Below are 25,809 nucleotides of genomic sequence, written 5' to 3'. Positions count from 1 at the left end.
AAATGCCTATCTAATCCTAAATCTAAAGATGGGAGCAAGCTACGACCGTCAAAATAAAAGGGCCTATACCAAAAAAAAAAGATTGCCAATCCTTTCCGCTAAATACAAATAGTGTGGGGTAGTGTTGATGAAAAAGAAAAGTGTTCACAAAATGATATGTCGGGATGTTCAGGCCATTGGCCTCCCTTCTCCGCGTTTTCAAAATGGGAAAAGGCGGTTCACTCGAGCAAAGCACACACTCTGGCTTCTCCTGCATGAGGATACAGTTCCATTACCATCATTAGGGCCTTCTGTGCCCAAGTCTCTTTACTTCAAGTTTCTTGATTCAGTGGGCCTGATGTACCAAAACAGTATCCTTTCCTTTTTATAAGTACTCAATTTGGATGATCCAACCTGGATCCCCCTCAGTCGGGCTCAGATCCTTCCTCTCGGACCAATTTCAGTTCACATTAAACTATCAAAGACTTTCGAATGTGCACAGGGTTTAGCTTGACCCGTTGCAGGACCACTACAATTCTCAAAATTCTCCTTTCTCAGTCGCCAACCAGTTGGAAAACTAACAGAGACCTTCGAATGAGCACCCAGGTTGTGCCGTACCACTCTGTATATGGTATCTTTCTTGGCCTCTAAATTTCAGTCACTCCTGGTTTTCAATTATATTTGCGTCGCTTGTCACATGCGTTTCTCACACTGTTCTATTTAGATTTCTTCATACATTGTTGCCGCTTGCCACCTCGGTTTTAACATAGGCTGGTCTGGTATCACTCTGTCTGACTCACCGGCTGTGCTGTCTTTACTAGCGCTGCTTTGTTGTAGGAGCCAAGGACAGTACCATGGTGGCAGCTGCTCCTCCTTGCCTGGGTTATCGGCACCAGAGAGGCCCGGGTGCCTCTGACTCACACTGCAGGTTTCTTCAGCTTTAGTCTCAGGTCTTAGGTTTCTTATTTTCCAAAGGTTCACGAAAGTAACGGTCTGAAAAGGTCAAGGTCACTTACCTCCTTGCAACACTTTCTGGTCCTGCCGTCTTTCTCCTTGTATTAAACTGCCATCTTAGAACTGCGGCTTCCTTGTGTGCTGTGCCTTGCTCAGAGTGTGCTTTCGTGCTCCGCCTTTTATCCATGTACGGAAGTGTGATGGAAGTCAGGTGTGTGTAATGATCAGTAATTGCCTGATCTTGCCTGACTATTGTATTGGGACATGTCAGATATATGGCTCTGGTGTTAATCTGTTTTCGCTCACAGAGAGCTGCCGTGAGAAAGTGTTTGTGTCGAGGAAAAGGGTGGGCGGGGGGTCGATTTCCTAAGACCTCCTCCCCGAATTCCCTTCATCCAGGTGATCCTCCCGCACTAGTCCACCCCCAGGAACAGGATCCAAAAGCGATGGCCGTGTCCTGGCCACCTGGATGACAGATCCCTGGGGACTAGTGGGTGAGACACCTTGAGGTTTCTCACATAGGCGAGTGGACCAGGAAGAAGAGAAGTTGAAGCACTGTATTTGTGATGGAAACAAATTTACAATTCCACTCCTGTGGTATATGAACTGTTGTATAACCATCTTGACTAAAGTAGAACTTTTGAATGATCCTTTCTGATTAAGGTGTTGCTTATGAAGATGGAATATAAAGTGGTGAACGCTGATTGGTCTCCTGAGAAAGGAATCTTTGTGTTATTGGCTTTCCAATTTGAGATATGAAGTAAGAGACTTTTTGATTTGTCAAGTGGAAATCTTAACAATTGTGATAAGAGTGAGCGACCTTTTGGAAAGTTGCGTTACCAAATGAACGACATATTGGATACAAAGAACTGTGTATTCCACCTTGAGTGAAACGTGATGAGTGAAAAGAACTGTTCTGAATTGATCCAGGGGAAGGGAATCCACCCTGATCACAAGAATTCTTGGTTTCTTTGTACTTGAATATGTGTTGAAATTGCCAATTAATTCCTGTATGGTTTTGGTTGTATGTATTCGTGTGAAGGACAGACAATTTGGACGAAGGGTCATTTTCTTTTAACTTTAGTTTGATAGGCAGGGTAGTCCTTGTTAGGTTAGGGAAAGATGGGCATTTGTTACAGCTTTTATTATTCATTAAATGGCATCTTGTGAGTAAACTTCACCAATGTGCCCGCCTCCCATGTCTGACTCCTCACATGGTCCACAGATGGAGATTAGGGCAATACATTTTCTTGCATCCCTTAACAGCCCTATTACACAGTTCTAGGACTGTGCAAAGATTTCTCAGCAATTCTTCAGAAGTAAAACATTGCAGCTGTTCAATGAGTGGGTTTGTCTTGCCGTACACCGTCTACGATGAAAATATGTATTATAATCTAACAATGATTGTATTGAAATACATTTAAACAAATACGAATGTGGTGATTGGATTCTGCAAAAGCGTTAAAGAATTAGTTTAAGCCTCCTAATTTGTTTACCAACTATGCCCAAATTATTAGATTAGTAAATACCTTATTTGTTCTCCACAGCTTCTATTTGATTTCCTTGCATTCAAAAATGACATCAGTTTCTGGAAGAAAAAGAAAAATATGGTTGGAATGTCTACTAAAGCAGGTAATGTTTCCATTAGATTATGTTTTTGAAGAAAATGTGTGTACCCAAACACCCATTTCCCCTACATCTTCCCTCTTTGGCTTAGTACCAAAACAGCTGGTCAGTTTCTAGTGCCATTCTTTTTGTAAATTGGCACTGAATGCTGAAATAATGTATGTGTAATAAAGTGTTTTTTGACTGGTTCCACAAAATGATTGCAGATATGGTTTTATAGATTAGCTGTGTAGCACAGGTCATTTCTTCAAATGTAACAGTGGTGATGGAATTGTCCTGTCAAAATCCACCTTTTACTGCATACTGTGTGCAGAACATCTGGGTATATTCTATGATCATTCCTAACTAATAGAATGTGCAATATGATACATAACCGTCTATATCGGTCACGCTATTTTGGATAAGATCTGTTTTTGGGGCTCAATAGAGGTGTATATCAAGCCACATGCACGACGTGGGCTGAATAACTCTTCAAATCAATTCAATCTCTATCTACACTGTTTTTCAGGTTATAAATATTACAGTGGTACAAAAGTAACAAATAATGAATACATCTTAAACCTTATTGCTACTTGACCATACTTTCCTGAACTCTAGTATCCCCAAATGTTTGTGTTGGCAGAATCCCACATCAGAAAACTGGGTTGACAATAATATACAGTATAATGTGTGGGAAATGGTGTTGCAGGCTGCCTTCTGCTGCTTCCTGATTTTCTTTATGGTTGCGGCTTGACTCAGATAGGTGCTTTCCTTGAATACCGGTCAGTGCTGTTGCAGTGAGTGGCAGTGGCAGTGATAAGTGAGCTAGCGTTCAAGACTCTTTCCCCAGTATTCATTTAGTATTCACTCGGTATAGCGCAGAGGGCTGTGAGAGGCTCACCAGCCAGTCTGTGTGGTCCCCAGAGCAGGGATGGCTTGTGCTCCTGGGAGAGGGCAGAACCACATTGCGGAAGATGATCTGCTGCTAGTGAGTGAGTGCACATTCCTGAGAGTGTGAGCTCTCTATAGTTCACCACGACAGACACGTGAGCTGTCCACTGCTCTGCAAAAGGTGCTTGCAGGGCTAGAAGGTGTAGGAGGACACACCCTAACGAAGATATGTTAGGCTGGATTAACCTTTGGTAGCCCCTCCACCCCCCCCATACTCGTGCTAAGTGGCTTGCTAAGAGCCTGTAGCTCGACAGCAAGTGTGGGCAATTCTCATTGGCCTGGATACTGACTTCCATTGATTGAGTAGCCCGCTTTACATCCGGTTAGTGCCTGCAGCATGAAAGCTTTGCTCTAATACTATCTTTAACAGTGCAGTATTGACTCATCTGACGGCTGCATGTGTGTGGAGAGGGCAGAATAACGCTTAACGAGAGATGTATTGCATCTACCAGCAGGCGTAGCCAGGGCTTTGTGGTGACTGTTGGGCTGGTATGCCTTTTGAGCCACTTTCTCCATGCTCGTCTGCCGATAACAAAATGCTCAAGCGGCGTGCTAACAGTACGGCAGCATTGCGTCCTGCCAAATGTGTCACTTTTGCTCCAACCGGTGATATCGAGGGCCAGCTGGAAAATATGGAGCCATTATGTGCGGGGGACGAGATACTGATGTGACCGGTACACCCTTCCCGCTTAGACCTTGGCGATAGCGAGCTGTTGCATGCAGCTGAGAGTGCTGAGGATAATAGCCCAGCTTCTTCTGTGGGCAGGTCCTGGACGCACAGTGAAGACATTTAGAGTCACTGGTGTGGAAAATAGTAACAAGAGCTCAGTAAAAATTACTAACTTCTTTTCAGTCCCAATCGTTCCCACTGTTAACAACAATGTCAACACTGATAGCTTATGTACTGAATGTCATTCTGAACTAACGGCCTCAGTGCCTTGCTTAGGATCAAAAACCATCAAGATTGTGGTGAATGCACTGCTTCCTGGTAAACTAGTGCTATCCCCAGTCCTGTTGTGGCAGGTATTACGCCTCTTCTGGCAGAACTGGTGGTCACAGGTCAGTTATTGGGTACAACCATACTGACTATGGTAGATGAACGTGTGGATGTACATGTACCCCCATGGACTACATACAATAAGTCTCCACTAGCGCCAATTCAAAACTTGTCTAACATCACGTTGTCTTCTGTCACAGAGCTCAATAACTCCATGCAAGATAGTTCAGGTAGCTGTACGTCAGCAGCAATGTTTAGTATTTTGGAAAATGTATTAACGCAGTTAGCTGCTGCGAGTAGGATTGCCAGACAAGATATCATTCTTAAGGAAGTTAATCTGCCAAATCATAACAACTGCTGAGGCACATGTAGTCAGTATGGATAAAATGCATGCCAACACTGCTTTTATTAATGGAAATGTTACAATATCATTTTAGCAGTGATAAGAATTCTGATCATCACAACGAAGATAGGGGTATGCCTAACACTGCAGCCTGGTATAAACAGAAGCCTAAAAAAAGTACTAAGCAAGCAATAATGTATGAGTATCTTAGTCAGCGGAAAAGGAAAGGGTGGCTTAATGCATTAGATAACTCTATTACTCGTAAGCCTGAACTTTCTTCAAAAACCACCAGCAAAGAAGTTGTCAAGCCAAGTTTGTCCCCCAGAATCATTGTGTGGTTGACAACTCTTTTGCAGTGATAAAAGGGAGTGGAAATGAACCGATCCTGCTCGTAAGAGACACAGAGCTGACATTTGCTCATAGCTCGCCTGCCGACGCATGGCCCAAAGGTAGGCCAAGGATTGGGGCAGTTGTGCAAAGGAAAAAAACATAAGCCAACGAGTGACGCTACTGACAAGGTGGTGTATAACTGTGAACACTCCTGACGCATAAGCATGTCATACAATAAGGTTTTCTGGTCCAAACGGACCCATCTTGCTCTGAGACAGGTTTGAAATATGTTTCTAACGTTTGAACGACCCAGCAAATCTAGAGTTCTCAGAATTATTAGCCTTTTTTGTGATGGAGGACCCTCTATTTAAATAGATCCAGGCTCTTGGAACTGTTTAAAGACATCATCCCATTATGCTACATCAGAAGTGGCAACATGCGAATCGTGGACATATGTGAAGATGCAATGTATGTTACCTCGGTCGTTCACTAGGCGGAGAACACTATTGACTACATAATAGAATATTGTTCCTGCTTTTATTTTTAAAGTTAGGATATGAATGTTTGATAATGGAGCTTGAGCTTGTGTCGGATGTGAGATCACTTGAAAAAATCTTTGATAATCATACACCTACTTTGTAAGGCAAATTGGTAATCTGTCAACCGAAATACCAAACCCACACCAAAGAGAGTTGAATGGGCATGTTATGTGTGAACATTGTCTAGGACGCCCACAGCAGGAACTGGTGTCTGGGTGGGGGCGGGAAATCGTGGTTGGACTAAATGAAGGGACTCTGGGGAGGCGTGTCATTGGGACTGGCTTGCAAACTTGGTAAATCAGCGCAGGCAGAAGGGTTCCTAGTCTGCCTTTTTTGCTGATCTGTTGGAATGCAGGGAGAACATCGATACTTTCGGCATCATCACCTTACAGGAAAGGTGGCATATGATGTGGATTGTGATCGATGATTTGAATATAATAACCAAAATGGCCAGCCAGGGTCGAAGGGATCAACTTAAAGGTGGTTTGATTTTTGGGGGTAAGGAAACTGCTTCATCTGGAGGAATTCCCATGTGTGCCCAATAATGTCTTGGATGGTTAGAATCACACACATAGGAACACCAAGACCTGGGTGTATGAAGAATCGTGGCCCAATGCAGAATTACTTAATGAAATGGAGGGAATACTTAATAACATGGACGTTCAGGTTCCTGTCCTTGTATGTCCGGATCTCAACTCTAGTATTCCTAGGGACGCCTCATGGAGTGTACTAGAAAAGGAAGGTCCATCCTTCACTGCCTGCGAAGGCAGGCTTGATAAAGCTTGTGGTTCGGGGAACTTGATGGCCAACACTGCTTTACTCAGCAGGATTTAACATGGTTAATGGAGCTTGCCCATCTGACAATCCTCCACATTTCACTAGGACTAGCTATAGTAGCTCCAGCATTATTGATTATATGTTCATTGCTCATGTTCCAGCTGTGATTGATAGAGTTGTGTGTTTTTCAGTTCCACGAGAGTGACTACCACCCCACCATTTCCAGTCTCAGCCTGGAGCGGCACTATACTAAACCAAAATCTTTTGGGACACATGATGTCAACTACCAACTTAATCGGCCTCTCTAGGACAGGAATAGGTTTAAACAAGTAACATCACCGTGCCTTTGATAATGCCATTAAAGATGGGAAAAGGGTACTACGCAGAGACCTCCGTTATATGGCTAAGCTACAGCCAAAATCGGCTGATCATGCCCTTATGGTTAAAAAAATCAAGGACAAATACTTTAAATGGCTAAAATGAAACCGGTATTACGTTGAGTGTCACAAGTGGTGTGGTCTGGTCCATTCATTGTTCTGGAAGAATCATATAGAGTTTTGGAAAATCATCAATGGAAAAAACTCACATGGTAGAGGTGTAAATGGGGTCTTGGAAAAGGACTGGGCAACTCACATCCAGCAAACACTGTGTGTCTGCAGTCCCGAGAATCTTCTGGTTGTACAGGCTTCTTCTTGTTGGACCGTTGGGAAGAGCCCCACTGATATAGCCAACTTGATCATGGCCAGCATGGCCTGTGCAGTTATCTCAAGACTGATACTAGCATCTGGGCAGAGGTGCTCTACTGGTTATTTCGTTGGATGAGTGTGACACAGTCCATACCTGCTTCTTGGAAGGACGGTATCATTGTCCCAGTATACAAAAAAGGCTGTTGTTCTGACATCTGAAATTACCGTCTTTGGGCTATGTTTGACTCTCCGGCCAAAATATTTGCTGACTGTAATAGGGTGCTTCTTGATGAGCTTAATCAATGGATTGAGACCAATAACATAATTCTGCTCAAATGGGTTTTAGGAAAGGCTATAATACTCCCATCAATGGCCTAGCTATAGTCCCTACTGTGCAGCAGGCTTGGATGATTAAAAAAAACACCAGTGTATGTGGCCTTCATAGACTTTAGCGCAGCCTTCAACACTGTCGATAGGGAGAGGCTGTGGGCGAAGTTGGAATATCCCGTCTGGACTACTAAAAATGATCCATCTGCATGAAAAATAAGAGCTAAGGGACGCCTGGACCGACATGACGCGATGTCTAGTTGGATAACTACTCAGAAGGGGCTTAAGCAAGGGTGCATTTTGGCACCCATGTTGTTTAATTTGTATTTGTCAGATCTAAGAGCGGCAATCTTCTGTGTGCATACTAGTCTACTAACACACTAAAAGTCACCCCTCAGTATAAAAAAGGGAAGAGCTTGAAATGGTTGAGTAGTTTTTCTCTTTTTCCCTTTTTCTCTTTTTCTCTTTTTCATCTTTCTCTATTTCGGAGGCTTGTGGAATCTGCTTAGACATGCTGTGCATAGGCCGACATCTAGTGGAAGCTGCGGAGTATTACAGTTTGTTTTTCGAAACTCAAAAATGGGCGTCGACACAGGGCGTGCCAGTAATACTATCCCTAGTGTGACGTCCACTGTACCAATGATCCCTCACGCGTGTAGGACCCTCAGATTGTTTTTTCCTCCATACTTGTCGGAAGCATTGCGCTGAGTTCTCTGGCTTTCAGCCATATTTTGCTAAATATCATATAATTTCCCCTTTCTTCCACTCCCACGTCGAGACATCGAAGTTCGACGCCGGTCCGGAGAACATACAACCGTCGAGAGCTGCACGACGGACTTTGGGCCACGGAAAGGCCTCTGGCCTCGGCCCGGGCCTTGGAAGGCCTCTGGCCTCGGCCCTGCAAGTAGGGAGCTGGGCGGTGGAAACATACTCTACACTCTGGGGGACTCTTCTTGTTTATGTATTTATTGATAGTGGCAAATGACATTTTTTTTCTTTTCATTTATATATTATATGTATAGGTTTTCGACATTATTGTTTTCGACATTTTTCTTTCGACATTATCACTATGAACCATAGGGAAGGGGGTAAACTGTAGAAGAAACCATCTCACCCTTATTCTGCACCACAGACACATAAGCACAGTTCAAAGTCTTCAGATAAGCATAAATCCAAGACCCCTGTCCAGGCCCCTAGCTCCAAACAAGGAATAGAAGGGGAACCCTCTCAGGAAATGGTCATTCCCAGCTCCAATAAATGGACCAGTGAAGATATAGGGCCTCATCAAGAGTTGGGCTGTAGCCCTTAAATGCAGTGGTAACGGTATTACAGCCGCATTTAAGGGCTGGCCCTATCACGAGTTGGGCGCTAAATGGGCTTTTTTACCTCCAGCCTTTCTCTGGAGGTGAAAATCCCCTGTTTTTGGCTGTATTACCGCCGGCTGTATGAGCCTGCATAATTAGCACTGAAAATTCCCCATTGAATCCAATGGAACCAATGGGGAATGGGGATTTACCGTTAACACCCAACTCGTGATCTGGCGGTAATACAGCCGGACCGGTCGGTGCTAGGGCTATTACAGTCAGCGGTATTACAGCCGGGAATACAGCCCAACTCGTGATGAGGACCATAGACAGGGTAATGACTAGAATGTCCTCCCTAGCTGACTTCTACTCCAAGAACCCAGAGCACTTTCTCACCTATACCTCGGACATTGCTACTCCTTCAGGATCCAGGGACCCTCAGCCCCCTACTAAGAAACCTCGGGTTGAGACTCCAACTCAGGTATTGATTTTAGACCCTTTTTACATACAGCCTTACACTCAGTATGGTGAGGATGCACAACAGTAGGATGAGGATCCAGACTTGATAATGTTGGATGACCAAACTGGGGTACGAGGGCCAAGAGGGGGAGGAAGATGACGTCGCAGAAGTCTACAGGATAGACTCTCCTGTTCACAAAGAACCTCAGTAGACAACCAGCCCCTCCTAAATGAGGTCTTGGCTAGAGCGGCGGAGCACTTCCGCATAGACAGGGGGCACAGTAAGAGAGGGACTTTGCAGAAGAACTAGTGGGAGAGAAGAGACCCATTGCCCAAGCCATTCCAATTCTCAAGTCCATCCAACAGAGAACTGATCCTTCCCTTCTTACTCCTAACCTCACCAGGCCCGTAAACCCCAGAATCGAGAAACTCCTCGGGGCCGCCCAGTCTGACCCACTTTAAATAAGGGGTCAACTGAAGCCGACTCCTTGGTAGTTACTAACACCAGAAAGAGGGCAGGGACACCTCTAACATCATCTGAATCCCCCCAGACAAGGAGAGCAAGAGAATTTACGGGTTGGGAAGGAAGGTAGCCTCCACTTCCGCTTAACCAGGCAAGGATTGCCAATACCACTACTCCGCTGGCAAGTTACAATTGCCACCAGCGGGAGCAGGTACCTGCCCTCATTGACTCCGCACCAGAACCACTAAAGGGTCAGTTGGCCCAGGTCGCGTTGGAGGGGAGAGCCGTGTCTGGTTGCATCCTTAAAGCAACCTTTGATGCCGCAGATAATGCGGACAGGCTCATAGCAGAGAGCACGGTCATAAAGAGGCATGCTTGGTTAAGACAGTCAGGGTTTAAACCCGAGACACAAGCATCCCTAATTGACATGCCGGTGGAACTGAATCTCCTATTTGGCAAGGCAGTTGAGGACACATTAAAAACTGAGTATGATACTCTGAAATCCCTGGGACAGTTGACCAACAAGCCCCCTAATCAAAGAGGCAATGGTAATTTTCGTCACCCATGCGGCCAAAATTCACAAAGGGGCTCCAATTATACAGAGGGGCAGGGTACATCATGGGTTAACAACCAGCAGACTACCCAAAGTTATGGCAGAAGAAATGAAAGGGGCCGTGGTAGAGGTAGAGGCAGCCCCAGCAGAGGCGGCACGCCTCCTGCAAAACAGTGACGCTGCGCTCGGGGTCCCTTCTCATGCATCCCCAGTAGTAAGCTTGGGAAGGGATCACAGGATACTGCATAGAACTGCTCGAATGTCCCCTAAACCACCCTCCACGTCAAAAGATACATTCCTTGGACCACCAGAAGATCCTCCTCGAGGAGATCATCAATCTTCTAGCAAAGGACGCGATAGAACTCGTCCCGGGCAACCAGTTAAACAAGGGTATTTATTCAACTTACTTCCTTGTGCCAAAGAAAGATTTGACAATGCACCCAGTATTAGACTTGCGCCCTGCAAACAAGTATGTCAAGCCCCAAAAGTTTTGCATGACTACTCTCCAAGAGGTAATCCCCCTCCTGAAAAAGGGGATTACATGGCAACTTTGGATATGAAAGATGCCTATTTTCATATTTCCATGTTCCCAGCGCACAGAAGATTCTTGCGCTTCAAGGTGGACAGTCCGCATTACCAGTTCAAGGTGCTGCCCTTCGGTATAGCCTCGGCTCCAAGGGTATTCACCAAGGTACTGGCGGTGGCGGCGGCACACCTGCACAGGGAGGCAATCCCGGTGTACCCTTAACTGGACGACTGGCTCATCACGCGGAGACCCCAGTAATTTGCAGATCAAACATTCAAAGAACGATCAACTTCGAATTGGGTTTCTCCATAAATGAGAAAAAAATCAAGTCTGGTGCCAAGCACCTCCAAACAGTTCCTAGGAGCTGTCCTAAACACTCAAGAGGGGTTGGCCTTTCCACCAGAGGAAAGAATTTGGAATCTACTACTGCAAATACCTCTATACCAGCCCGGTCGCCAGATAAGGGTGCGCAAAGCAATGCATTTGCTAGGCATGATGGCATCATGTATTTACCTGGTCCCCCACGCGTGCCTGTGCATGCGACCCATGCAAGAATGGTTGGCGAAACAGTGGTCTCAGGCAAGTGGTCAGTGGGACGATCTAGTGGTCGTTTCGCCAACACTTGTACAAAGTCTTCACTGGTGGACAAGAGAGAACCCGTCAAAGGGAAACCCTTTTACGATCCAGAAGTACAGGCTGTAGTCACAGCAAACGCATCCCTGTCAGGGTGGGGAGCACACCTCCGTCACCACACAGCTGAGTCTCTGGTCTCACACAGTAGCCAAGAATCATATCAATCTGCTAGAGCTTCTGGCAGTATTCAGAGCGCTTCAAGCGTTAGAGCCCCACCTGTTGAACCTGCCAGTGCAAATCCTGATAGACAGCACAACAGCGATGTTTTACCTAAAGAAACGGGGAGGAACTCGTTCGCCAAATCTGTCCAAGCTTGCCCAGAAAATGTAGATATGGGCACTCAGACGGAACATTTACCTATCATCTCAATATGTTCCAGGGGATCTCAATTCGCTAGCGGACACTTTGAGCAGAGATCCCCTCCCAGAAGAACACAAATGGTTTCTACTCAGAGAAGTCTTAGAAGACATCTTCTCACAGTGGGGTTTCCCCACTACAGACCTATTTGCCACAAGCGAAAACAGGCAATGCCCAGGATTCGCATCCAGGTTCCCTCAGCCAGACTCCAAGGGGAACGCCCTGTGGATGAACTGGTCAGGAATGTTTGCCTACGCTTTTCCACCAACCCCTCTGATGAGGAAGGTGGTCAACAAGATGCACAGGGAATCAATGACGCTCATCCTAGTTGCTCCCATGTGGGCGAGGCAACCGTGGTTCCCACACCTACGCAGACTAGCAGTGTGCAAACCCATCAGACTCCCGTGCTGGTAAAACCTACTGTCCCAGCACCAAGGTCAAACAGTGCATCCTCAACCCAGCTCAATGAACCTGGCAGCATGGCGCCTGAAGTCAGAGTTTGGACATCTCAACTTACCACAGAGATGTATGAACATCCTAAAAGAATCTAGGAAACCTAACACGAGGCACTGTTACTTTGATAAATGAAAAAGATTTGTTATCTGGTGCCAGAATAAGGAAATCAACCCAGTTGATTGCACTCCTTCCAATATTGTCACATACATGCTCCACCTGCTGTATGCAGGGTTGGTATTTAACTCACTCAAGGTACACCTGGCAGCGCTGTCCGCCTACACCACCTCCCACAACAAGGTTTTGTGGTGGAAGGTACCAGTGGTTAAAGCCTTCATGGAAGAGGTAAAGAGACTCCACCCTCCAATTTCAAACCCACCACCTGGATGGGACCATAATGTGGTGCTTGCTAAGCTCATGGGCCCACCCTTTGAACCCATGCATAAAGCTAGTCTCAAACACCTGACCTATCAAACTGCCTTCTTAGTAGCCATTACATCCATAAGAAGGGTCCGTGAAATTCAGGCTCTGTTGGTGCAGGATCCTTTCTTTACTGTTCATAAGGATAAACTGGTTCTACAAACATACCCTAGGTTCTCACCTAAGTTCATTCTAAATTCCACGTTAACCAGTCCATTGAGCATCCGGCCTTCTTCCAAGAACCTAAAAGCTCTGCTGAGGTGAAACTACACACTCTAGATGTGCGAAAGAGCGGTCCTCTACTGTGTAGACAAGACCAGACCGCTAAGGAAAACAGACCAACTGTTTGTCTCTGTAGCTACAGGCAGAGAAGGAGATTGCGTCTCTAAAGGTGCCATCTCCAAGTGGATAGTCAATTGTATCCAGCTATGTTACTCCCTTTCTGAAAAGACTCTGCCTTTTACGCCAAGAGCCCACTCTACAAGAGGCGTTGGGGCCACTCTGGCTTTCATTGCAAATGTACCCCTTGACACCATTTGCAAAGCAGCTACATGGAGCTCTATTCACACTTTTACTCAGCACTACTGCATTGACACTCATTCCAAGACAGATACTCAAGTGGGACAAGCGGTTCTAAGACATTTATTTGCTCATGACCCTTCTCACATCCCACCTCCTTCTTCTAACACTGCTCGCTAATCTATGCACAGCATGTGATCTAAGCAGATTCCACATGCCTCAGAAGGGATACATTACTCACCGTAATCATATTTCTGATGCTTGTATCTGCTTAGATTCACATGCTGTGCAACGTTACTCAACATGCCAGTGGAACCAACCGTGCTATTCGGCAAAGCGGTAGAGGACGCTCTGCAATCATTGAAAGAGGAATATGACAGCCTCAAATCCTTTGGGCAACTGACTAGTAACTTGGGCAGAGCGGCGGGAACAATATATGCTGCTTTCATGGCCAAACTTCCCAAAGAGGCTCCGAATAAGGACAAAGTCAAAATACATCATGGAACAACAACCAGGGTCAAGAGGCCAGTATAGATCCCGCGTTTGGGGAGAGCCTCTCCATCTAGAGGTGGAGGAACACCTCCCAAACAATGACAGCCCGCTACAGGTCCCCTCTCATGTCTTCCCAGTAGAGGGGCGGGTTTCACACTTCACCCACGCATGGGAGGGAATAACCACAGAGAAGTGGGTCCTATCAACAGTAGCGGGAGGTTACTGTGTGGAGCTCCTCGAAAAACCATCGACCATCCCCCGCGCCAAAGGAAGACAACAAAGAACAGCTCATCCTGATGGAAGAAGTCAACGCGTTGCTACTCAAGGAAGCCATCGAGATGCTGTCCAACGAGGTAAATAAGGGTATTTATTCAACATACATCCTTGTGCCAATAAAAAAATCCAACTATGCGCCCAGTATTAGACTTACGCCCTGAAAACACATCTATAAAGCCACAAAAATTCTGCAGGACAACGCGACAAGAGGTAATCCCACTGCTAAAGCGGGGGGATTACATGGCAGCACTGGATATGAAAGATGCCTATTTTCAGATTTCAATGTTCACAGCGCACAGAAAACCTTTGCGATTCAAAGTAGCAAACCAGCACTACCAATTCAAGCTGCTACCCTTTCGGAATAGCTTCAGCTCCAAGATACTGGCGGTGGTGGCGGCGCACCTGCGCAGGGAGGCAATCCCAGTGTACCCCTACCTTGACAACTGGCTGATCACAGGAGAAACACCCTATCTTTGCAAACAAAACACGCAAAGAACCATAAACCTTCTCTTACAATTGGGCTACTCAATAAACGAGACAGTCAAGTCTTGTACCAAACACAACAAAACAGCTCCTAGGAGCTGTATTGGATACAAAAACAGGCTTAGACTTTCCATCCGTGGAAAAGACTGCAGAACATGCTTCGGCAAATACCTCAGTATCAAGCCGGTCTCCAGATAAGCATACACAAAGCAATGCGCTTGGTAGATATCTAGTCCCACAAGCACGTCTGCGCATGCGACCGATGCAGGAGTGGTTGGCGAAATGGTGGTGTCAGACAAGCGGTGTGGGACGATCTAGTGGTCCTTTCGCCAACACTAGTTCAGAACCTACGCTGGTGGTCAAGAGAAAACCTGTTAAAGGGAAAACCCTTCCACGATCCGGAAGCGCAAGCAATTGTTACAACAGACACATCACTCTCCGGGTGGTGGGGCTCATTACCTTCACCACACAGTACATGGTCTGTGAACCCACATCACAGCACAGACCATATCAACCTGCTGGAACTACCAGCAGTATTCAAAGCACTTCAAGCATTCGAAGAGCAACTGTCGAACCAGTCAGTTCCAATTCTAATGGACAGCACCACTGCAATGTTTTTATATCAACAAACAGGGTGGCGCACACTTTCCAAGCTGGCGCAGAAAGTATGGAATTGGGCACTGAGATGGGGGATATCCATATCCTCCCAACACGTTCCAGGGGTCCTCAACACTCTAGCAGACTCTCTGAGCAGAGATCCCCTACCAGAGGAACACGAGTGGCAACTAGACTCAAGTATCGTAGACCACATCTTCTCTCAGTGGGGTTACCCCACACTAGACTTGTTCGCTACAGGAGAAAACCAAGCAATGCCCAGAGTTCTCGTCCAGGTTCCCCCAGCCAGACTCCAAGGGGAACACCCTATGGATGAACTGGTCAGGGAAATTTGCTTACGCTTTTCCGCCCGACTCCATTAATGAGCAGAATAGTGAACAAAATGCACAGATAACAGATGACTCCCATCCTGGTTGCTCCCATGTGTGCGAGACAGCCATGGTATTCACATCTGCGCAAGCTGGTAATGTGCAATCTCATCTAACTCCCGTGTTAGTCCAACCTGTTAACCCAACACAGGGGGAACAACAGTGCATCCTCAACCACACTCAATGAACTTGGCAGCATGGCTCCTGTAGTCATAGAGTTCGGACACCTTAATCTACCACAGTGGTGTATGGATATCCTCAAGGAGGCATGTAAACCAAACGCTAGACACTGTTATTTTGACAAGTGGAGGAGATTTGTAATTTGGTACAAGTCTAAACAAATAAACCCCATAGAATGTACTCCTTCACGCATTCTAAATTATATCCTTCACTTATGAGATTCAGGATTAGTATTCAACTCCATTCAGGTCCATCTTGTGGAATCTGCTTAGATCACATGCTGTGCATAGGCCGACATCTAGTGGAAGCTGCGGAGTATTACAGATGTTGTTTTCGAAACTCGAAAAGGGACGTCGACAGGGCGTGCCAGTAATACTATCCCTAGTGTGACATCCACTATACCCTTGATCCATCACGCGTTGAGGTCCCTCAGATTGTTTTTTTCCGCCATTCTAGGCGGACGCTTAGAGCAGAGTTCCTCTTTCGGCTGATAGCCATTTACGTTTATCAAATTACTGATAGTTCCTTCTTTCTATCCTTTATATCACCGACTTATTGACATACAGACCGGTTGAAGGACGTGAAAAGCAACTGTCGAAAGACTTTAGCGACGGATCCGTTTCGGCCTTGCAAGGCCGCTACAGGCTTCGGCCCAAGCAGTAGGGAGAGAGGGTGGGGGAGGTCATTATAGAATGTATATGCCCCTTTTCTTGCACTACATTCGCCTAGCTGCCACATCTTTTCGTTATGGACAAGACCGCCTTTAAATTCTGCCCCAAATGCAGTAGGAAATTTCCCTGGGTCGATAAACATCTAGTCGGTAACTTGTGTCTCCCGAGCGACCACGTCGAGGGTTCTTGTCAGGCGTGTAGGCTCTTCAAGCCCAAGACTTTGAAGGACCGATCTACCAAACGCTGGCCCTACTTCGCCAGGCAACTCGAGGCCATGGAAGTAGAAGATGCTCTCGGTGATGGCAGCAACGCCGCAGTTTCTGACAGTGAAGGTGTTGGGGTGGCTTCGGCTACCCAAACGCATGCCCCCAACCCCGGAAGACAGGCCGGTGGCATTGTTATGGGGACAACACCCAGCAGCGGAAGCGCTAACACTTCATCCACCATTAAGCACACAACCTGAGGCTGGGATTCGACACACGTGTCGAGCGGACAGCAACGCACAACGTCCAGAGAAAGGTCAGTGGAAACTCTGCCTCTGGGCACTCTCGTTCGAGATCGCCGCATGACAGGTCCCGACCGTCAAAGGACGGTACAGATGTTGCGCGAATAACTCTCACCGAGGGACGATTGTCCGCGGACGAGGATCCGGTACAGTCCGCACCCGAAATTCAACGTTTTCCGTCAAATCAGGTGCTTGGCCCCGAACAGTCTGTTAAACACACTTCAGAGAGCCAAAGTAGGGAGAAAGAGCCCAAGGAAAAGTCCTCAAAGACCCCTCCTAGGGAGAAAAAACCCTCCTAGGGAGAAAACACCCTCATAGGGAGAGATCTCAAGAGGCTAGGCCTAAAGATCCTGTATTACATCCTCCAACAGATGAATATTTAGGGCTCCCTTCCCAACCATTACTCATTCCTAGCTCGGCACAATGGTTGGAGGAGGATGTCCTTCATGGCTAACTTCTATGAAAAAGACCCTGCCTATTTTCAAAGTTTCCAGTCCACTCCCCCCACTACAGCACCCTCTGGGTTGCAGATCCCTGTTCTACCTGCTCAACCCCCTGCTAAGAGGTCTCGCCCCGAGATTCCAGTGCAAAGCACAGTCCGTGATCTCTGACCCGGACACTGACCATGAAGACCTCTATCCAAGAGGCAGCAGACCCTTACTACGGGGATGATGAAGACCCTGAGGTTGACCCTGAGGCAAATATGTATCCCATAGACTCACCAGTTGATCAGGACCCCCCCGGTCATGGACTCACCAATTGACAACCAACCCCTCCTGAATGAGGTCTTGGTCAAAGCAGCAGAGCACTTTCAAATAGAGACTCAAGAGGTACAACAAGATAAGGATTTTGTAGAAGAAATCCTTGGGGATAAGAAGGCTGTCTCACAGTTTATCCCACTCCTCAAATCCATTCAGCGAAGTACAGCCATCGCTGGAAACCCCTAATGTTATGCGGAAGTGAACCCATGCATAGAAAAACTGTTTAGTCCTGCCCCTTCTGACCCGCTGTGCATCAGAGGGCAACTGAAGCCCGATTCATTGGTTGTAACTACAACAAGGAAGAGGACTGGTAATCACCTAGCTTCCTCTGAGGCCTGCCTGACAAGGAAAGCAAAAGAATGTACACGATGGGCAGAAAGGTCGCTTCCTCCGCGGCTTTCCAGATTAGAGTTGCTAATAATTCTACCCAGTTGGCCAGTTACAACTGCCATAAATGGGATGAGATCTCGACCTTAATTTCATCGGCCCCAGAACAACTTAAATCTCAGCTTGCCCAGGTAGCCACAGAGGACAGAGAAGTGTTAAGCTGCTTATTAAAGACCATTGTTGACGCCGTGGATAACGCAGGCAGAATAATAACGGAGGGTACTATTATCAAGTGGCATGCTTGGTTGCGCCAATCGGGTTTTAAACCAGAGACGCAAGCTACTCTTATCAGCATGCCTGTTGAACCCAATGTGCTCTTTGGCAAGGCTGTCGAAGGCGCCTTAAAAACAGCCAAAAAAGAGTAGGAGACTCTCAGTTCTCTAGGCTAAAGCACAAATAAGCCCACTGGCCAGAGGGGAAACCGTAATTTTCGTCGCTTTCACAGCCAACATTCTCGAAAGGGTTCCACTTATAGCCAAAGCCAAGCTACTACCTGGGGAAACAATCGGGGACAGTCCTCCCAGTATTACCCAAGAGAAGCGCACAGAGACCGCGGACGAGGTGGAGGCAACTCCTCCCGAGGTGGCACTCCACCTCAAAAGCAGTGACTATCCGCTCCAGGTGCCCTCCCATGCCTCTTCAGTCGGAGTGTGCATATCCAGCTTCACCCATGCATGGGAGGGAATCAACACAGAAGGGTGGGTACTGTCCACTGTAACAGGTGGATACTGCATAGAACTCTTCGAGCAACCCCAAAACCACCCACCACGACAAAAGACCCATTCCAAGGAGCACTAGCGCATCCTCCTCGAGGAGATCGCCACGCTTCTTCTAAAGGACGCCATCGAGGTTGTCCCGGCCAACCAGGTAAACAAAGGTATTTATTCAACATACTTCCTTATGCCAAATAATCTAACAATGTGCACAGTATTAGATTTGTGCTCTGCGAACAAATGTCAAGCCACAAAAGTTCTGCATGACTACGCTACAGGAGATAATACCCCCCTACTAAAAAAGGGGGACTACATGGCAACACTGGATATGAAAGATGCCTATTTTCACATTTCAATGTTCCCAGTGCACAGAAGATTCTTGCGTTTCAAGATGGCGAACCAGATGGCGAACCAGCACTACCAATTTAAGGTGCTGCCCTTCGGAATAGCCTCGGCTCCAAGGGTATTCACCAAGGTACTCGTGGTGGTGGCAACGCACCTGCGCAGGGAGGCAATCCCAGTGTACCCTTACTTGGACGACTGGCTCATAACAGGGTAATCACCTCTGATATGCAGACAAAACATCCAAACAACTATCAACCTCCTCTTTCAATTGGGCTTCTCAATCAACGAGAAAAAAATCAAGCCTTGTGCCAAGTACTTCCAAAAACAGTTCCTAGGAGCTATCCTAAACACAGAGAAAGGATTGGTCTTTCCCTCAGTGGAGAGAATGAGGAATTTGTTACTGCAAATACCACATTATCAGGCCGGCTGCCAGATAAGGGTACGCAAAGCAATGCATTTAATAGGCATGATGGCATCTTGCATATACCTGGTTCCCCACACGCGCCTGTGTCCCATACAGGAGTGGTTGGCGAAACAATGGTCTCAGGCAAGCGATCAGTGGGACGATCTAGTGACCGTTTTGCTTACACTGGTACAAAATCTTTGCTGGTGGACAAGAGAAAACCTGACTAAGGGGAAACCCTTCTACGACCCACAAATACAAGCAGTGGTCACAACGGACGCCTCACTGGCAGGGTGGGGGGGCTCACAACCTTCACCACACAGCCCAGGGTCTGTGGTCTCGCACTGCAGCTCAGAACCACATCAATGTGCTGGAACTTCTGGCAGGATTGAAAGGAGTGTTGATTGAGATGAGGTCGTGGTTGGAGATTTCTGAGACCCATCTCAATTGTTTAGGCCACTGATATCATCTATTGTGGTCCGACATATGGATTGAACATTCTTTCTATAAATGTTCTTGATGAATCACATTTCATGAATTTTCTTATAGATTTTATATCACTTAGATGTGCATTTTTATAAATAAACTGTTTCCTGCGATGTAAATTGTATTTTACAAGGGCAGATTTAATTATGATTTGTTTCATACATTAAACTTGTATCAGGTTAAATAAAATTCCTTGATACCCAATGCTTGATTTTTATCCTTTGGATGCCTTTCCCTGATCCAAGTATTGAAAGCCCTCCAGGTGTTCGAACCCCATTTAACAAACCTGTCACTGCAGATCCTGACGGACAGCACCACAGCAATGTTTTATATCCACAAACAGCGTGGAACACGCTCTCCAAATCTATCCAGACTTGCACAGAAAATCTGGAAATGGGCACTCAGACGGAAGATCTTCCTGTCATCACAACATGTTCCAGGGGAACTCAACGCTCTAGCAGACTCATTGAGCAGAGATCCCCTACCAGAGGAACACGAGTGGCGTCTACACAAAGAAGTCGTAGAACACCTCTTCTCTCTATGGGGTTTTCCAACTATAGACTTATTCTCCACTTGTGAAAATCTTCAATGCCCAGACTTCGGGTCCAGGTTCCCCCAACCAGGGTCCAAGGGGAATGCCCTATGGATGAATTGGTCAGGGAAGTTTGCTTATGCTTTTCCCCCCGACTCCTCTCATGAGGAAAGTGGTGAACAAGTTACACAAAGAACCAATGACGCTGATCCTTTTTGCTCCTATGTGGGCAAGACAACCGTGGTATCCACATCTGCACAGACTGGCGATGTGCGAACCAATCAAACTCCTGTGCCAGTACAACCTACTCTCCCAGCACAGAGGACTAACCGTGCACCCACAACCACAATCAATGAACTTGACAGCATGGCTCCTGAAGTCCTAGAGTTCAGACATCTCCATCTACCACAGAGATGTATGGCTATCTTGAAAGAATCAAGAAAACCGAACACTAGGCACTGTTACTATGATAAATGGAAACGTTTCGTAATTTGATGCCAGAATAAGCAAATCAACCCTGTTGATTGTACTCCTTCAAACATTCTAACCCATATGCCCCACTTACTAGATGCAGGGTCAGTGTTTAACTCACTAAAAGTACACCTGGCGGCATTGTCAGCCAACACCACTTCCATAACAAGGTCCCATGGTGTAAGGTACCAGTCCTCAAAGCATTTATGGAAGGGGTAAAGAGACTCCACCCTCCAATTTATAACCCACTACCAGGTTGGGCCCTTAATGTGGTCCTCACTAAGCTCATGGGACCACCGTTTGAGCCTATGTACAAGTCTAGTCTCAAACACCTGACTTATAAAACTGCCTTCTTAGTAGCCATCACTTCCATAAGAAAGGTCAGTGAAATCCAAGCTCTGTCAGTGTAGGATCCTTTCTTTACTATACATAAGGACAAACTGGTTTCACGCACTCACCCTGGGTTCTCACCTAAATTCATTTCCAAATTCCATGTAAACCAGTCTATTGAGCTACCGGCTCTTCCAAGAACCCAAAAGCTCTGCTGAGGTAAAACTCTGCACACTAGATGTGAGGTGGGCGATCCTCTACTAGGTAGACAAGACCAGACCGCTAAGAAAAACAGATCAACTGTTTGTCTCCATAGCGCCAGGCAGAGAATGAGATTGCATCTCTAAAAATGCCATGTCTAGGTGGATAGTCAGATGTATCCAACTGTGCTATTCCCTATCAATTAAGACATTGCCTTTTACGCCAAGGGCCCACTCCACAAGAGGTACTGGAGCCACTCTGGCTTTCATTGCAAATGTCCCTTTAGACATTATTTGCAAAGCAGCTACAAGGAGCTCTATATATTCTTTTACTCAACACTACTGCATTGACACTCATTCCAAGACAGATACACAAGTGGGACAAGCGGTTCTAAGACATTTATTCGCTCATGAACCTTCTCACATCCACCTCCTTGTTCCACTGCTCGCTAATCTATGCACAGCATGTGATCTGAGCAGAAGCCTCAAGCCTCAGAAGGGATACATTACTCATCGTAATCATATTTCTGATGCTTGTATCTGCTTAGATTCACACGCGACCCACCCTTCCTCTCCTCGGAGAGAAGGCGCATGGATGCTCATGACCTTGTCTGATACGTATCTGCTTGGATACAACTGTACTGAACGCTACACCATGTCAGAAAAATAACAATCTGAGGGACCTTGACGCGTGAGGGGTCATGGCTGCAGTGGACATCACACTAGGGATAGTATTACTGGCATTCCCTCTCGGCGTCACTTTTCGAGTTTCGAAAACCACAACTGTAATACTCTGCAGCTTCCACTAGATGTCGGCCTATGCACAGCATGTGAATCTAAGCAGATACAAGCATCAGAAATACGATTACGGTGAGTAATGTATCATATATATATATTTGAGGCTTGTGGAATCTGCTTAGATCACATGCTGTGCATAGGCCCACATCTAGTGGAAGCTGCAGAGTATTACAGTTGTGGTTTTCGAAACTCGAAAAGGGACGTTGACAGGGCGTGCCAGTAATACTATCCCTAGTGTGATGTCCACTGTACCCATGATCCTTCACGTGTCGAGGTCCCTCAGATTGATTTTTTCCGCCATTCTAGGCGGACGCTTATAGCAGAGTTCATCTTTCGGTTTATAGCCATTTACTATTATCAAATTAACGATATTTTCTTCTTACTATCCTTTATATCACCGACTATCAAAACACCAGACGCCAGTGAAAGACAAGAAAGATGACCATCGAAAGACTCTCACCACGGATCAGTTTCGGCCTTGGAAGGCCGCTATGGGCTTCCGCCCACACGGTAGGGAGAGAGGGGGGGGAGGTCATTTTAGAATGTATTTGCCCCTTTTCTTACACTACATTCGCCTAGCTGTCATGTCATTCCGTTATGAACAAGACCCCCTTTAAATTTTGCCCCAAGTGCAATAGGACATTTCCGTGGGTCGATAAACACCTTGTGTGTAACCTGTCTCTCCCGCAAGACCACATCGATGGTTCTTGTCGAGCGTGCAGACTCTTAAAGCCCAAGACTTTGAAGCACCGATCTACTAAACGCTGGGCCCACTATGCCAGGCAGTTCAAGGCCATGGAAGTATAGGGTGCCTTCAGCGACGGCAGCACTGCTGCGGTATCCGAAGGCGACAGGGTTACTCCGGTTTCCCAAGCGCAGGCCCCCGACCCCAGAAGGCAGGGCGGCGGACTTTTTAAGGGGAAAACACCCGGCGGCGGAAGTGCTATAACATCCTCCACTAAACACGCAACCCACGGCCGAGACTCGACACACGTGTCGAGCAGATGGCAACATGTGACGTCTAGGATGAGGTCCGTTGAATCGCTGTCCTCTAGGCACTCTCGATCCAGATTGCCACATGACAGGCCCCGGCCGTCGAAGGACAGTACAGACGTTGCGCAAAACCTCCCACCGGGGGGCCGTTTGTCCGCAAACGAGGTTCCGGTTCAGCCTGCACCCGAAATGTGGTGTTCTGCGTCGATTCAGGTACAAGACCCCATACAGTCGTGTTTGGCCCACTTAGTCAAGAAACACGCTTCAGGGGGCCTGGGTAAAGGAGAGTCCAAGAAAAAGACTATTCCAAGAGCATCCACTGCACCCCCCACACCCCTACTACATCACCCTCTGGGTCTCAGATCCCTGCTCAACCACCTGCTAAGAGGTCTCGCCCCGAGAATCCAGTGCAAGGCAGTCATTGACCTCTGACCCAGACTCCGATCATGAAGACCTCTCTATTCAATAGGCTGCAGACCCTTATTGGGACCCTGCGGTTGACCCCGAGACACATATGTATGTCATGGACTCTACTGTTAATCAGGACCCCCCGGTCATGAACTCCCCCATTGACAATAAACCCCTGCTAAATGAAGTGCTCGTCGAGGCAGCAGAGCATTTTCAGATAGCTACTCAGAAAAAACAAGATAAAGATTTTGTAGATGAAATCTTAGGAGATAAGAAGGCTGTTACTCAGTTTATCCCTCTCCTCAAGTCCATTCAGCGAAAAATTCAGCCATCGCTGAAGACCCCTAATCTTACACGGGCAGTGGACCCCCGCATAGAGAAACTGTTTAGACCTGCCCCTTCTGACCCGCTTTATATCAGAAGGCAACTGAAGCCTGATTCATTATTTGTTACTACAACAAGGAAAAGGGCTGGTACTCCCCTAGCTTGCTCTGAGGCCCCTCTGACAAGGAAAGCAAGACATTTACACAATGGGCAGAAAGGGAGCCTCCTCCGCGGCATTCCAGACCAGGATTGCTAACAATTCTACTTTGTTGGCCAGCTACAACTGCCCCAAATGGGATGAGGTCTCGGCCTTACTATCATGGGCCCCGGAACCACTTACGTCTCAGCTTGCCCAGTTGGCCGGAGAAGGCAGGGCAGTGTCAAGCCGCTTATTAAAAACCAATCTTGACGCCGTGGACAATGCAGGCAGGATAATAGCAAAAAGGACAATTCTCAAGTGTCATGCTTGCTTGCGCCTATCGGGTTTTAAACCAGAGACGCAAGCTACCCTTATTAACATGCCCAATGTGCTCTTTGGCAAGGCTGTCGAGGATGCCTTAAAGATGGTCCAAGAATAATACGATACTCTCAAGTCATTGGGCCAACTGACAAACTTCTAGCCAGAGGGGAAACGAGAATTTTTGTCGCTTTAGCGGCCAAAATTCACAGACGTTCCACCTATAACCAGAGCCAAGGTACTGCCTGGGAAACAATCAGGGTCAGTCCTCCCAGAATTACCCTGGAGGAGCACGCAGATCCTGCGGTCGCGGTAGGGGCAACTCCTCCCGAGGTGGCACCCCACCTCAAAAGCAGTGACTCCCACATGGGAGGAAATCACCACAGACAGATGGGTGCTGTCCACCGTAACAGGCGGGTATTGTCTAGAGCTCCTCGAGCAACCCCAGAACCACCCCCCACAACGAAAGACCCATTCTAAGGAACACCATGGCATCCTCCTCAAGGAAATCGCCACACTTCTACTAAAGGACGCCATCGAAGTCGTCCCGGTTAACAAGGTAAGGAACAAGTTACTTACCTGTAACTGTTGTTCTCCAGCATGGGTCTGGCATGGATTCACATGCTCATGAATATTCCCCGTCGTCAGGCTGGGAATCCTCGGTAAAGAAAAAACCAGTATCAGTTTCGTTTCTGATCTGTCTTTCGTAGTAATAACCAATCACTGGTCTCTGCGTCATACTGACCACAGCCAATGACTGCCCTCTACCTAAGCACCGCCTCTGGCAGCCATCTTCAGATTTGGAAGCACGTGAAGTGGCAGTATGACCAAGTGAAGAGCCGCAGAGGGGTAGGCGGGAGGGTTCGCATGTGAATCCATGCCAGACCCATGCTGGAGAACAACAGTTACAGGTAAGTAACTTGTTCCTTCTCCAGCATGGGGTCTTGCATGGATTCACATGCTCATGAATAAAGAATACATAGCAGTACACACATGCACAACCACGGGAGGTGGCAAAGGCTCAACATTAAGCATCACATCAACTCAACATTAAGCATCTTACCTCCTCACCAGGCTCACCTCAGGCGAACAGGTTGCGCAGCACTGCTTGGCCGACCCTGGACTCCTCCCTGGAATCCCGGTCGACGCAGTAGAATTTCGTGAAGGTGTGCGTCGACCTCCACGTAGCAGCCCTGCATATGTCCAGCAGGGGCACACCAGATAGGAACGCCGTGGTAGCTGCGATCGCTCTGGTGGAATGGGCTCTCGGACGGCCAGGCAGCGGTCGGTTTGCCAACCGGTGACAGCACATGATACAGCCGGAGAGCCATCTGGAGATGGAAGCCTTCGAGAGAGCCTTCCCCTGATTGACAGGTCCAAAGTTCACAAAGAGTTGTGACGTCTTCCGAAAACCCTTCGTGCGGTCTACGTAGAAC

At 47.1% G+C, this 25,809-nt stretch overlaps 1 protein-coding gene across 1 annotated transcript in view; it reads left to right on the top strand.

Annotated features, from left to right (window-relative positions):
• Nucleotides 1-25,809, top strand: part of CLPTM1L (CLPTM1 like) — a 938,124-nt gene that overhangs the window by 371,981 nt on the left and 540,334 nt on the right. The window contains exon 8 of the mRNA XM_069620583.1: nucleotides 2,481-2,565. Coding sequence (XP_069476684.1) covers nucleotides 2,481-2,565 — 85 coding nt within the window. The remainder of the gene's footprint in view (nucleotides 1-2,480; nucleotides 2,566-25,809) is intronic.

Source organism: Ambystoma mexicanum, chromosome 5q (genome assembly GCF_040938575.1).
Source record: "Ambystoma mexicanum isolate Mex_15411 chromosome 5q, UKY_AmexF1_1, whole genome shotgun sequence".
Taxonomy (NCBI): domain Eukaryota; kingdom Metazoa; phylum Chordata; class Amphibia; order Caudata; family Ambystomatidae; genus Ambystoma; species Ambystoma mexicanum.
This window is presented reverse-complemented; position numbering and strand designations above follow the sequence as displayed.